Source organism: Martes martes (assembly GCF_963455335.1).
Source record: "Martes martes genome assembly, chromosome: 14".
In the NCBI taxonomy this organism is placed as follows: domain Eukaryota; kingdom Metazoa; phylum Chordata; class Mammalia; order Carnivora; family Mustelidae; genus Martes; species Martes martes.
Genome location: NC_137902.1, coordinates 47,668,413 through 47,682,290, shown reverse-complemented (window position 1 = coordinate 47,682,290; position 13,878 = coordinate 47,668,413). Strand labels below are relative to the sequence as shown.

The 13,878-nt window shown below is 55.6% G+C and overlaps 1 protein-coding gene across 1 annotated transcript in view; it reads right to left on the bottom strand.

The window, feature by feature from the left end:
* Nucleotides 1-1,433: 1,433 nt before the first annotated feature.
* ZCCHC24 (zinc finger CCHC-type containing 24) overlaps nucleotides 1,434-13,878 on the bottom strand; it is a 60,064-nt gene continuing 47,619 nt past the window's right edge. The window contains exons 3-4 of the mRNA XM_080822440.1: nucleotides 11,963-12,127; nucleotides 1,434-5,639 (exon numbers count right to left, since the gene is read on the bottom strand). Coding sequence (XP_080678566.1) covers nucleotides 5,526-5,639; nucleotides 11,963-12,127 — 279 coding nt within the window. The 3' untranslated portion in view covers nucleotides 1,434-5,525. The remainder of the gene's footprint in view (nucleotides 5,640-11,962; nucleotides 12,128-13,878) is intronic.

Here is a 13,878-nt window from a genome sequence, read left to right as displayed (position 1 = left end):
GGATCCCTACTGGGGAGGGCAGCCCCCTCCTGGGGCTGCTGGCAGGGGTGCCTGCTGCCACACAGGCACTCTGAGGAGATAGCCCCTCCTCCTCCTACCGTGTGGGGGTTGGGTCCCCTTCTCCACTGCCCTGCTCAGCTCTGATTCCGAGTTCAGGTTGACTCCGGCCCTGTCGGCCACGTCACCCACACTGAGGGCAGGCATCTGGGGGTGAGTGTGCCAGCAAGCAGGGAAGGGCTGGTGGCTTCTGGGAGTCACTGGGCACTCAAAATAACACAGGGGGAATATTCCCTGCTTCTGAAGTCAGGGATCTCTGCTCCTGCCTGCTCCCCACTCCTCCCCAACTGTGGTCCCTAATCAATAGGACCCACACTTTTTCTCTGCTCTGTCTCAGAGGCTGCAGTCTGGAGGCGAGGGCTGGCCCACAGACACATGATTTGACCTATATACTATCTATAATTTCAGTAAACTAGTTGCCAAAATTTAAAATTGGAAAATTTCACATAACCACCTGGCTTTCTAGGACCACCCCCCTCCAAGTAGCACATTCTTAGCAGTACCTGGCCGGAGCTGAGGATGGGGGTGGGGGGCGCCTCCAGTGTGGCCAGTGCCTCTGCTCATTGGCTTCCCCACCTCCGACATTACCACTGGCCCCACAGGACCGCGAGAGACCATTTCAAAGCCTGGCATTTCTCAACCTTGTACATGGGACTTCTCTGGGGAGCTTTAAAGACCTGAGGACACAGGCCAAGTTCTCCAGCATCTCTCAGGTGGGACCACAGCGCCCATCGTGATTCCGAAGAATAACAAGGTTGAGAGGGACCAGAGCACTGGCCCCGGTCCGAGGGGCCCCATGTGTGGGTAGCTTCTCGAGATCCATGGCTTCCCGTCCATGGCTCTCAGCTAAAGCCCCACATTGTGACAGCCCGGCCTCATCCTGGCTCGTTCAGAGGAGAGATCCTCTGTTCCCTCTCCTGGGGACTTCCCAGGGGGCCTGGACATTTCCGATCGCTCATTGGGTGATGCCCAGGGTCTGAGGCCCAAATCCTGAGCCTGGCAAGAGGGCCAAGTGTGGCCACGGGCGGTGGGGCCCGGGGCTATTGCCTCCAAGGAAGATTCACTCCTATATATGGTCACCCGGGAGTCCCATTGCTGAGCTAACGCGTGACCTAATGTGCTGACAATCTCGCCCAGTCTTGGCCCGAGTTGGGAAGGGCCCTGAGTCTGGAGAGAGTGTCCACTTGGGGGCAGAGGGGCTGGGAGCAGGCAAATAAATGGTGTGGAGGCAGGGCAAGGACAAGATGACCCAGACCTGGGACAGGAGAAAGGCAGCTCGAAGTCCTTCCCACCCGGCTTGGCCTCACGCATCTGACGACGTCCAGCTCCCCCTGATGCTCTGTGTAAACAAGGAAACCCATGAGCCACTCTTGCTTTTAAAAGTTCTTTTAATACAGCATGAAAAGGCTATATTGCTATAGGCAAGCCGTATACAGATTTTCCAGGAATAAGGCACACAACGGAATGCCATCCCGAGGGCAGCCCTTCAGAGAGACTGGGAGCCTTCTCCATGCACCCTCCGAGGCGGGCCCACGGGTTCTGTTTGTCTTTTTAGCTGGACACACACGTATTAACAGATACAGACATGGACAGGGTCACCACACGGGAGCGGAGGAGGTCCGACGGCAAGGCTGGCAACAGATGGCGATGAGCCCTTCTGCCACCAGCCCTTGGGGACGGCTCAGCCACCTCCCTGAAGGCCGGAACGCCTCCCACACTTCAGTTTAGTTGTTGTTCTGGGCTACAATGTAGTGATGTTGGATTAAATATTCATTTAGAGTAGATTCAAGTCTATTTGATGTTGGAGGCAGGTGTAAGGGCTCTGGTTGGCACATCCCAGTTCAAAGAGCATGGGGTCCAAAGGCGTGGCTCAGATGACAAAGCTCCAAAGAGGGGCGTGGAGAAGTCAGCCTCCTGTCTCCTCTTCCCTCCTGGGCCCTGCTGACCGGAGCCCTCCACCAGGCCGAGGAGGCCATCTTTGGAGCTGGCCAACCACGGAGGGGCTGGTTAGTCACCTAAGCCGGCTGTGTAATACTGTTAGGCCCCCTCCTCCCCTGGCCCACTTCCTGCCCCCCCACAAAGTTAATAACCATAATAACAAGATAATAATAAGAAGGTGCAAAAGAATGGATTACAATGCTGTGTTTTTACCCTCAGCTGGAGAGGCTCAAAGGGGTCACTATTCCCTTTTTGGCTACATATCTAATAATAGCTTCCCTTAAAAAAAGCAATACTTTCCAAAATACACACATGTATAAATACAGGACACGAACATATTAATAAGTCTAAGCACTTGAATAATATGCTTGGCTACATAATACTGATATTTTCATCCAAGGAAAACAACACAGAATAACAATATGGCTTAAAGAATTGCAAAGATTTTTTTTTTCCTCATCAGAATTATGTACCAACTTCATATAATATTCTATGTAGACAATATTTCCTTCTTAATGTAGTTCAGTTGCATACTTTTTACAGATCAAAGCATAGTAAAAAATCAAACCAAAAACAAAACAAAACAAAAAAAAAAAAACAAACAAACCCAACAACAGGAAAAAAGAGAAAAGTTCTCACCATAAATATTTTCTTGCAGCTCAAACAGAAGGTTTGCAAAAATACTTCCAGATATCTTCATTTGATATTCTAGTGCCCTCCTGAAAGCTCCGAAGTTTTGAAAATGCCTCTCTCTTTTTTTTATCTCAAAAATCAAGCAATTATATTTTTTTCTTTTTCTTTTTTTAAAAAAAAGGCCCTCAAATATATACAGACAAAGATCACCGTGAAGATTTTTTTTTTTCTTTCGGGAGAAAGTAACAAATTCAGTGTTGTGAGAAAAATTGGTAACCAGAAGAAATTTTAACATCTATGATTTTTTTTTTCAAAATACACACATAGTATTTTTCTTAAAAAAAAAAAAGGAATTCTGTGTCAAGTATAACTCAAAATAAATACAAATTCACAAGTAGAACTATCGAATACTTCATACGGGTTAAACGCCGCTCTCTCTCAACGAGGTCACCAGATCTACTAACTGCAGGCGGTTGTCCCTTTTGAACATACAAGCCACACACTTTCTTGTCTCCCGGGCTCTCGGGCCCTCTGAGCACTTAATCCTCACAGTACCCGGCCGGGGCTGCCCACAGAGAGCCCCCATATTCAGCCAGAGCCATGCAGGCGTGGGCAGTGCAGAGAGGGGCTGCCTTGGGCGGGAGGGCCCAGCCCCCACCTCGGCCAGCTCTGCCCAGAGGGCAGACAGGCCTACTGGGAAGGTCACTGTGGGGGGATATCCCATTTCCTACTGGCCCCAGGGAAGATCCCGGCCTTCAGCAGTCTGGAGGCTTCGTTCTTTTTAGGGTGTGGGCTGTCCTCACCACTGCAGCACGGTTGGCAGGCTCTGGCCTCCGGGGGCCAGGTCCCTGGAAGGGCCGGGTCCTGGTCCTCACAGCAGAGACCGGCACACCGCCCACCACTGCGGACACCACCTTCCGCACTGCACCGGGGTGACTGACAGTGACAGCTTCTCCTGGCGGACAGAGAGCCTTGGGCCGGGATGGCTGCAGCTCCCCTCGCCACCATGGAGAAGACAGGGGACGCTGGGAGGGACTCCTCGGTGGCACTCCCAGTGGGAGGTAGGGTGTTCACAGTTGGCTGCGGGGCCCTCTGTCCCTGTGGGCAGCGGGGAGGTGGCCACGGGCTCAAGCTGGAGTAAACAGCCTCTTGTTAAGTGCTCAGAGGGCACGCCCCCCCTCCCCCCACGTCTCCCCTGCAGGCCCGCCCCCCGCCCCCCTCCCGGGCTGCGAACGCACTCACACCATCTCTTCAACTTGCTCCCTGGACCCCTGGTTATCACTTTCCTCGAACCCCTCAGTTGTACACAGCATTTTCATTTGAAAACAAAAGGCGACCAGGCCCCAGTTGGGTGACCTTGAGCCGTGGTAAACACTGAATTTCAGGCCCATTGCACGGTCTGAATTTTTTGTTTGTTTGTTTGTTTTTTCCACAGAGGCATAATGTTGGGGCAAAACCAAGTGACCGGGTCCCGCCAGCCAGCTCTCTCCCCCTCCCTGGGAGAAAGGAGGGATGATGGGACAGTAAAAATAGGGCTTCTCACGGGGGAGAGAGGAGAGAGGCGAGCGTAATCCCTCCCGCCAGCCAGGACAGCGGTCTCCCTGACCAACATGACTTGCCCAGAGGCCTCCCTGCTCCCTTGGGAGGTAGGAAATCATTGTCCCATTTTATAAACCAGAGGTCCTGTAGCTTACTACGGGTCGGCCTCGCGTGAGGGGGATTCTTCTCCCTCATTTTTGCAGAGGTGGGATGGGGACATCAGGAAGGGCAGGGGTTACCGGTGGTGACAGGGGAGGACCGGCATCCCTCAGCTCTGTTCGAAGTGACCGATGGGTGACCACGTGCAGTGTGGGGCTTGGTGGGCCTCTCCGGACAAAGCTCCACGTGAACCCCACAACACCGGAACCGAATTGGGCCTGTGCACCCCGGAGAGCCTCTCTCACTTAACTAGCGGGCGCCCTGAGGGCCGGAGCCGAGAAGTCCTTCCTGAGGCCTCGTAGTGTGTGAGCGGCAGGGCTGGCACATGAACCTGGGTCTCCAGACCACCAGGCCTGTGTCTGTCCTGCCAGAGGGCCTTCCACACCGGGCCCTACGGCCTCGATCAGGGGGTGGACCCCGGGTGGGTGGGGGTGAAGGACAAGGGTAGGGAAGGGGCCTGACACAATCCAAGCACAAAATCTAATCCCAAGTGGGGGAAGTGTGTGGTGGGGGCAGGGAGAGGCATTGTCTGATGTGTCCCAGGCCACACTCTGGGACACTAGCCAACATTCAGCACCTCCCTGCCCTTGACCTCTGGGTCTAGGGTATGCAATGCTAATGACGTCACAGGCAGTGGGGTCTGGGGCTCATGGTGGGCAGGGGGCCGAGATGCCCACTCCCCAGCAGCTGCTAGAACAGGGGTCAGCTCGCCAGGATTGCTGACTCAAACAGGACAGAAACATAGGGCTTTTCTGAGAGTGGCTTTGCACACATGGCAAACTGGAAGGTTCTGGGCAGAGAAGGAGGCCTGGCTAGTCTTGGGGAGACAGTCCCCTGCAGGTTTTGGGATTCACAGTACATTTAGTGCACTTGTGGCCAATACGAGGCTGCTCACCCCAAAGGGAATCTCAGAGGAAGACTGCCGGCAGGGGACACCAAGGGCTTTATGGAGTCCTGGGTGTTGACCTCTGCTTACCCCTGTCCCCTCCACACAGACCCCAGGCCCACCTGCAGAGAGCCCCAGCATTCGGTGGGGGCAGCCACATCCGTAACACTGTTTGGCAACACACATGAGACCAGAACCTAAGACACCCCCGCCCAGGCGCGTAAGGCTGCAGGACACACGGCAACGCGGAGAGACGCAGGGAGTGGCGTCCCTCCGGCCGCTGGGCGGGCGGCTGCAGGCATGGCGCGCTGGCTCACTGCACCCGGCGGCAGTAGTAACCGAGCACCTTGCACTTCTCGCAGAGGTGCTGGGGGTGCTCCTTGCTCTGGTCGGACACGTCCAGGCCGTCAGGCTTCTCCAGGGGTCTCTGCAGAGAGGAAGAGGGGAGTGGAGAGAAAGACAGGAACACAGAGAGAAGCAGGGAGAGTGAGACAGATGCAGAGAGAGGGACGGAGAGAGCACAAGACAGACAGGGATGGGGGTGCCCGGAGACAGCCTGGAGTCACCGAGGTTGTTTCCCAAGAGACCCAGGCCCTTCCTGCCTCTGGCCTGTGGCAGGTGCGTAGCCCAGGGCTACGGTAGCCCAGGGAGGAGGGGCTCTTGGACCCTTGAGGTCTGGATGCCACTTTGGCCTCCCCCTGGACTGTCAGAGCAGCCACCCCCGAAGCTCATGAAAGCCCAGGACACAGGCAGGACGGTGGTGCTCAGACATTACCCAGATGAGGAAAGCGAGGCCCAGAGCAGGGAGGACCCAAGCCCATGTCTCCTAACCTCCAGCACACCTAGCACTCCTTCCCAGGCTACCTGTCACTGCCATGCTTCGGGCTTGGGGTAAATGAGCTCTTGGCCCTGTGAGGTTAGCAGCCAGTGCCCCTCACCCCAGGGCCTGGCACAGTCCTTGCCCTGTCGGTTGAGTGGCCAAAGGAGCAGAACTCCACTGTGTCCTAACAGGGAAACTGAGACCCAGAGAAGGGAGGTGGCTTGCCAGACCTGTGATACTACTCACACACTTTGTGACCTCAGGGGGCCTCAGTTTCTGCATCTGGAAAGTGGGCCCTCATCAGGCCCATCGCAGTGGGAGGAATTGGATGTCTAGATGTTTGTAAACTAGCAGCATTAGGCACGCAGGAGAGCACTTCTGGGACATAAGGAGCTTCCTGCTCCCTCTTTCCCTCCCATCCTGGCTCGCAAAAGCCAACAGAGACTTGTTTCCCTGGAAAATTTATGGAGGCTATTAGGCACACCTCCTGAGGGACAGAGTTTCTTGGCTGGCAGTCGAAGCCCCAGCCCAGAACCCCCACCTGCAGAAGGGTCCCCTGCCTGGATGTGGGGGGTACAGAGGAAGCTGGTCAGGGACAGTTGGGACCTACATGCTGAGGAGAGGGGGCAGGAAGCACAGGCTGCTGTGGGGCCACGGACCTTGATGTCAGTGGCTGTGACCGGAGATGGTCCTGGAGGGAAGCCACGGGCAGACTATAATCTTCCCAAAAGCAGTACGCGGGCTTTTCGGGCCCATCATGCAATCCCCAGTCCGAAGCAGACACTGAGAGCGGTCTGGGAAATGGAAGAGCCCCAAACCTCCAGCAGGAGAGCACAGAGATGACGGAAGGACAAGGTCCAGGGTCCAAGGGTCACAAAACCCATCTATGTGCTTCTGAGCCTAAAGCTACCCAGAGAAGGCTTGCAAAATGGACAGAAGCCTCGGCCTCGTCCAAGGGGCCTTAACATGACCAGCTTTCCTGGCCAAGGGAGAGGAGGAAGAGTTTACCTTTGTGTCAGACAGGGACTTGAACAACCTACAAGCTGTGTGACCTCGGGCAAGCCACCTGGTCCCTCGGATTGTCCACCTCCCCGTCTGTAAAAGGGGACGTTGGCAACACTTTTCTCATGGGGTTGTTGTTACAACTCAATGAAAAGAAAGAGCAGAGAAGAGCAGAGCTCCTCACATCGTTTGTTGTGATTACTGATGGCGGGGGGGGGGGGCACCATCAGGGAAAGGGGCACTGAAGCTGTGATTCCAAGCTGAGAGGCCCAGGGAGGCCCCCGGACCTGCTCTCCCAGGCATCTCAGGAAGACCGACAGCAGCCCACGGCATGGCCTGCAAGCCAGGGCTGGGAGCTCCCTGCCAGCCAAGCTGCCTGGCTCTAACAAGGGCTTCCTGACCTAGAGCTGAAATCTGGCTCCCCATCCCTCCCCCCTCATCATCACTACCACACAGGGGCTCCCACAGGTCTGAGAGGGGCGGTCCTCAAGTCTCCCCTCCCCCAGGTCAAACTTGGCCTGGTTTCCAGCTCTCCTCCCCAACTCTCCATGCTAGCCAGGGCACCCCCCTGAACCAGTCTTCCAGGTGGGGCCAGACAGGCCAGAAGAGGCAGGTCCCACACCACCCCCGCCCCCATGGTTTACACTCCACAAAGCATGGCCACACAGACTGTACCACCTAACTGGACAACCTCGCTACAAGGGGCCTATTACTACCCTCATATATTACAGATGAGGAAACCGAGGCTCCAAGACAGTAAGCGTCTTGCCCAAGGGCCTGAAGTTTCCCCTACCCACCCAGGGCTGTTGGGTAAGAGCTCTCTGCTCTAGAACCTCAAGGCCCCCTTCTGTAAGCTGGGTGGAAGGTTAAGAACACTTGGAGAGTGCGTGACGGAGATAGCAGGAAACAGACGACTGCCTTAAAGCACTCTATGGTCATAAAGAGCTCTGCAAGACTTAATAATGGCTGTGTGGCCTCTAGAAGCTACTGAACCTCTCTGTGCCTCAACTTCCTCTTCTATAAAATGGGGTTACTTAGAGTACCTACTTGATAAGGGGTTGTGAAGAGTAAATAAGATAATTACATGCAGTGTCCACCAGTATTCCCACAATGACTTACTGCTACTATCGCCAATATTATGGAGGACTGGGGGCGGGCGGGGGGCAGGGGAGCTAGCTGAGTCCCCGGGGAAATACCCCTGCCATATCCTCACCACCCCTCCTCCTCGGCCATGACCCCATCCGTGCCCTTGCCCTCCACGGGTCCGGGCTCCGCTGAGTGGAGGAGCTGGGGGACGCCGTCAGGACTACTCCCCTCCAGCGAAGGAAAACCTCCAGCTGCTGGGATAGATCACCCCAGGGCTGTCCCCACCCCCAGCAGGGCGGCAAGGCCTTCAGTGTTTTCTTCTCCCGGGGGGCAGGGGAGCTTCAGCTGGAGCCTGACGGGAAACAGATGTGGCAGGGGAAGGAGGAGAGGGAAAGTGGAGGGTTCTCAGGGGATGGATGCCGTATAGGTCAGAGCTCAGTGGGGGGTGGGGGGGTGCGCGGGCAGGAGAAGTAAAGGAGCCCCTCTGCACCATGGGGGGCTGGGGGGTGGGGACTCCAAGTCCTCCTCTCAGGGCATCCCCCCTCCCCAGCCAGCCTGTCATCTCCCTGAGGGAGAAGGGCCAGGTAGAAGCACATGGAGCCCGGGAGAGGGTCCCTGTGAGAGCAGAGTTCAGCTCAAAGGGGAGTGCGTTCCTAGTTCAACACAGGGGAGAAGGGGTTTTTGGATTGGGATTTCAGACCTTCTCAGGAATTGGCAGGAAATCAGGAACCAGGACACCATGTCTCCTTTAAACTGCCCACCCTTGGCCCCAGACCCTGGACATGTTCCTACAACATCAGGCCTACCGAATGGGTCATCAGGCCTGTCCTGGCACTGCAGAGCCTTGGTCTCCCCCCTCGACGCCATTAGCATGTGGGCCAGGAGACTCCTGTCCACTGGACCGCCATGGCCAGCTTTGAGTCTGTTTGTCCACGTGATGCAGTGTGGCTGATGGGAACCAGAGACCCTGGGGTGGGGGTGGGGGGGTAGGGAGGGTCTGCAAACAGGCAGTGGAAGCCAGCATGAGAAATCACAAAATGTTTCCACCACAAAAATCTGCTCAGACGGCTCCCTCCTTTCTCTACCCCCCACCCGCCACCCGGGCTGTGCTCCTAGTAGAATAAAGACCAAATTCCAAGCCAGGGCTTTGGAGCCAGCCCCATGCAGCCTGGCCCCCACCTCCGACCTCTGCTTTACCCCTCAGCTCCCCCAATGCTCTGTACCTGACCCTGGCCTCCCCACTTTGCAAACGCTGTTCCCTCCCCCTCGGCCACTCCCTCCCAGTCCCCTCCACCCTCCACCAGAGCTCAGCCAACATCAGTGCCTTCCCCAAGAGCCTCAAAGTCCACCTCCCTTTTCATCCTGCCTCCACCAGACCCCCAAACCCTGCTCCCACCATCCTTGGCGACTCAGCCTCCACAGGGAAGACTGGCCCCAGCCCTGGTTCCTCAATGCCCCTACAACGTCATCAACATGACCTCTCCCACCGCCCCCTTGGCGGCCCCCTTGGCCACACCCTGGACTTGGTCTTCTTCAGAACACTGCTCTCTGTGCTGGGCAGCCCCCCTGACCTCCCTGTCCATCAGGGCCCCCCTGGCTCCCCAGGATCACGCACCATCATACTTCTGCAAACACACCAACTCTGCAGCCTTCTACCCTCAGAACTGCAGTCCTGGTGAACCTCTGCCCTGTGCCGCTGTCCACAGACTCTGGCCTGCTCCTGCCCCTGCCCCGTGGCCCCCACTGGAGCAAGTCACAGCGCTGGTGATAGTTACAACCTCACACCTTCCCAAGCTGGGGACACAGCTCGATCTCTCTGGGAAGCCCACTTCCTCCTTCGTCCTTCCCCAAGGCCACCCCACCCCTCCTCACCTTCACATCTAGTTGAAAACCTCCCGTCCCGTTTCTCTGAGAAGACAGAAGCCTTGGAAGGGAAGCCCCTCTTCTCTGCACCATCAAACCCACCAACCTCCCTAACCACCCCCCACGTCCCTCCCTCCTGTGCCCATGGTAAGGCATCGCCCTCCTGTCCCTGCATCATCAACCTTTTCCCTCTTTCTAGCTCCTTCTCCTTTGCCTGTAACACACTTGAGCTCTTCCCATCTCCATCACACCTGCCTCAATGCCATGTGTGTTACCGCAGCGACTGCCCCATCGCTCTGCTGCTCTCTACAGTCAGACCCCCTCGAGGGAGTGGCCAGAGAAGGTATTCCCGCTGCAGCCCAGCCCCACCAACACCTCCCTCCCCCGTCATGGCTCCGAGGCCACTGCCCCAGCCAGCGGGTCGCTGTGAATCCACATCCCCACTCCGCCCTTATGCCTGACCTGCAGGGCATCGGCTTCTGGGTTCGCAGACCCAAGCTGCAGTTCAACAAGGTCTCCAGGCCAAAGTGGTGCCCCAGGAAGTTTGAGGCCCACCTCCTTAGTGCCAAATCCCCAAGGCACTTCTCCATGGCCATGATCCCTGACATCTCTGCACGAGCCTCACCTGTCCCCTCAGATGGGACGCCCCGACCCCAGAACTCTGCACTCCTCGTTCTCCTCCTCCTTGATGGACTTCTCCTCCATCTGACCCCTCAGTGCTGGGATTCGGCAACACATAAGCTGGGGAGTTCTGTCTCCACTTTGTCTACATTCTGCAGGAAATCTCATCCACTTCCTGAATACCTTAAGGTCAATGACACCCAAGTATGTAGGAGTCACCTTGACTTCTCATATGAGCTTCAACATAACAAATCCAACTGCCTTCTTGCCATTTTGACTTAGATTTCCAGACACATCTCAAATGTAACATGTGTATCAGAGAACTCTTGGTTTTATCTGGGACACCTGGGTCTTACCCTGGCCTGCCTACGGCCCAGGTTGCCCACCCCAGTAAGCCCACTTCCATCAACTCAGGTTGATGACCGTTCTCGTGGGTTCCTGTCCCTCCCTCACCTTCCACATCCAACCCAGGGACACTTTGCGTCTGATCCAGGTCCAAGGCCACCCCTCTTCCCAGCATGCATGGGACTATAGCCATGACTTTTCCACTGGTCTCCTCACTTTTGATCACCCAGCTGTACCACGACTAGTCTCTGTATACATCAGAAGAGTCATCTCAAAATAAAGCTGAAAGCTCTGTTGCTTGTGGGTTTTGAGCGGCCCCCAAGGCTGGGAAGCACCCCATTCAGCTTCCCACCCCATTCCTCTTGTTCAGTTCTCCTGATACTTCACTGAGGTTTGGGCCTTGAGCATCGAAGTCCATAAGGCCACAGGGCATTTGCACCTGCTGTCTTCTTGAGATTGCTGTCCCCCACTTGTGACAGGTCTGGCTTCCTCCCATCCTTCGGGTCCCAGAGTAAACAGACCTCCTCTTTGCAGCCTGCAGTGAGTGGATCCTCCCTGGGAGGATGAGCTGCCTCACCACGTCTGTCACCCCCCCCCCCCCCAACGTGCCCATGTACACCTTGGCCACCAGCCCCAAGCATGGTGCCTGGAACACTGGAGCTGCGGGCGAACAAACGAAGGAGACGTGTTTTCTGCAGCACGCTGTTGCCCCCGCATTCCCACTCAGACTGCAGCAGCACCCCGAGCTCGTTAGTTTCAGAAATCACCTGGGTCTGCAGTCTCAGGGTCTTGCTGAATTCACCCCTTTAACCTCCTTCCCTTCCCAGAGAAGTGGTGCTCTCTCACTCCCATTTCAGAGGAGATCGACAAAGGGCCAGCTTGGAGAGATTTGGTCTCATCCTTGTCACATGCAGGTGTAAGCTGAGGCCCAATAACAATCCAGGTCAGCCCCCAGGCCCTCATGAGAGCCCCTCTGGCCCCCACTTCCCCGCCCCCGGCCCCGCCCCGCTCACCTGCTTATGCGGATACACGTTGATGTGGCACTTAATGCACTCCTGCCCCATGTTGGCCCACGAGTTCCCGCTCATCCATTTTCTCTTGCACTTAGGACACTTGTACTCGCCGAAACAGCGCTTTTTGCCCTGGTACGGGGTCAGACCCTCGCCTTTGGGGCGTGCCTAGAGGACAGGAAGCAAACACAGGGCATTGGGGCCCACCAGGCCAAAATGACGCCCCTACAGGATCCCCACAGGTAGGGGGTAAGGCACTTTTCACCCCCACCCAGAGAATGCCAAGGCCACCCCCAGAGCGCGCGTGCACACACACACACACACACGGGAATCCCAAGGCTAGGAGACCCACACAGGGAGTCAGAGAACAGGAGGTGGTGGGTGATTCACATCTTTTCTAGATTTCAGGGAACAAAGTATGAGACCATGGCCAGGAATGACTTCTCTGACTCACAGCATAAAAAGGCAGCTAGCAGTCCCATGCACCTGCACACAGGTGATCTCTGGCATGCCCTGTCCCCTCCGGAGGTGTGGTCTGCATGGTCGTTGGTGAGACAACAGGGGCACAAGTATGCAATCTGGGGTACAGTGAAGGGGTGTCTCCCCTCCCCCGGGGCCTGGCCACCGGCTCCCCTCCTGGAGGCCACCTTCCTTTCCTTCCCACCAGCCCGGAGGTGGGCTCTGCATTTACAGACACACGCAGCACACACAGACACACATGCATCCTTGTCCCTCGCTCCATGGGCCCACCAGGCATTGGTTCTGTGCCTTCCCTGTTTCACTTCATAATCTAGCTCAGGCATATTATTATTATTATTATAAGATACGTAATGGTATATCTTCTCCCCGAATCAGGACACACAGTCCTACTGACTCGTGTTTAATGGCTGTACCAGTGTGGAGTCTCTAGGAGCTCCAGGGTCTGCCCGGTGCCATTACAGAGCTTCTGGGTTGGTGTACAGACAACCCTATGATGAACAATTGTGTGGGTGTGTGGGGGGCAGGTGTCACATTTTGCACACGGGAGAGGACATTTGCGGGACAGATGCTCGGAAGGAAAACTGCGGGGTATGTGCACTTTCAATTGTGGAAGGTAATGACAAGTTAGTCCCAGCTTCTGCTGCACCACAATGCAGGGGCACCAACTTAACGTCCTATCTCCTTGCTGGAAGTTTCTGCCGTCGCCCATCTAAGAGGTAGAGAATCTTCTCAGAGTGGCTTTGATGTGTATGTCTTTTATCATGAACAACAGAGAATTCCCCACACATTTAAGAACCGTCGTGTTTCCTTTGTTGAGTCTTGGTGTATGTCCTTGGTGATCTTTTTTTCTGCTGGGGTTTGTTATTTTTCTTGTTGATTTGTAACTGCACTTTATCTATTGAAGAGACTGGTTCTCTCCTGCATGGTGTTTTTTTCCTTTTTGTTTTAAACAGCTTTAGCGAGATAGGACTCATACACCCCACATTTCACCCGTGTAAGGTATACAATTCAATGGGTTTCAGGATACTCACCAAGTCTAACAACCATCACTACAAGCAAAGTTTAGAACATTCTGTCATACTCCCCCGAAAGAAACCCTGTATCCATTAACAGTCACTCGACAGACTACCTCCACCGTCTCACCTTCCCCAGCCCTGGGCAGCCACCAGGCTATAGATTTCCCTGTTGTAACTAGTCCATCCAGAAGAGTCGTACAATAATTGTCCTGTGGGGCCTGGCTTCTGTCCATGTAATGCTTTTTTTTTTTTTTAAGATTTTATTTATTTATTTGACAGAGATCACAAGTAGGCAGAGAGGCAGGCGGGGGGGCGGGGGCAGCAGGCTCCCTGCTGAGCAGAGAGCCCGATGCGGGGCTCGATCCCAGGACCCTGAGATCATGACCTGAGCCGAAGGCAGAGGCCCAACCCACTGAGCCACCC